Here is a 450-nt window from a genome sequence, read left to right on the forward strand (position 1 = left end):
GTGCTAATTTCGGTTCTAATCAGTCTTTAATAATCTCAAAGACGACACGCTTCTCAACGACTCGCGACGACATTAGCTACGCCGCCAGGTGGCGCTGGCTTACCGAGGATGTTGTCGTGGCGCAGAAGCACGGTTTGGTAGATCTCCGTCTCGCGGAACCAGCTTGCTTCCTCCGTCGTGAAGAATGTCTTCACAGCGACGGCCTCGCCACGCCAGCGAGCCTTCCACACCTCTCCGAACCTTCCCTTACCTATCATGCGCGCCATCGTGATCTGCTTAGCTATCGTACGCTGAACCTGCGAGCGAGAGAGAAGAGAGCGTGAGTGAGGGTGGGAGAGCAAGAGAGAGAGAGAGAGAGAGAGAGAGAGAGAGAGAGAGAGAGAGAGAGAGAGAGAGAGAGAGAGAGAGAGAGAGAGAGAGAGAGAGAGAGAGAGAGAGAGAGAGAGAGAG

At 54.4% G+C, this 450-nt stretch overlaps 1 protein-coding gene across 1 annotated transcript in view; it reads right to left on the reverse strand.

The window, feature by feature from the left end:
- Window positions 1-296, reverse strand: part of LOC106819043 (bone morphogenetic protein receptor type-1B-like) — a gene marked incomplete at its 5' end in the record, with an annotated part of 14,462 nt that extends 14,166 nt beyond the window's left edge. The window contains 1 exon segment of the mRNA XM_014823703.1: window positions 104-296. Coding sequence (XP_014679189.1) covers window positions 104-266 — 163 coding nt within the window.
- Window positions 297-450: the final 154 nt, after the last annotated feature.

Source organism: Priapulus caudatus, unplaced genomic scaffold (genome assembly GCF_000485595.1).
Source record: "Priapulus caudatus unplaced genomic scaffold, Priapulus_caudatus-5.0.1 Scaffold2774, whole genome shotgun sequence".
Classification (NCBI taxonomy): Eukaryota; Metazoa; Priapulida; class Priapulimorpha; order Priapulimorphida; family Priapulidae; genus Priapulus; species Priapulus caudatus.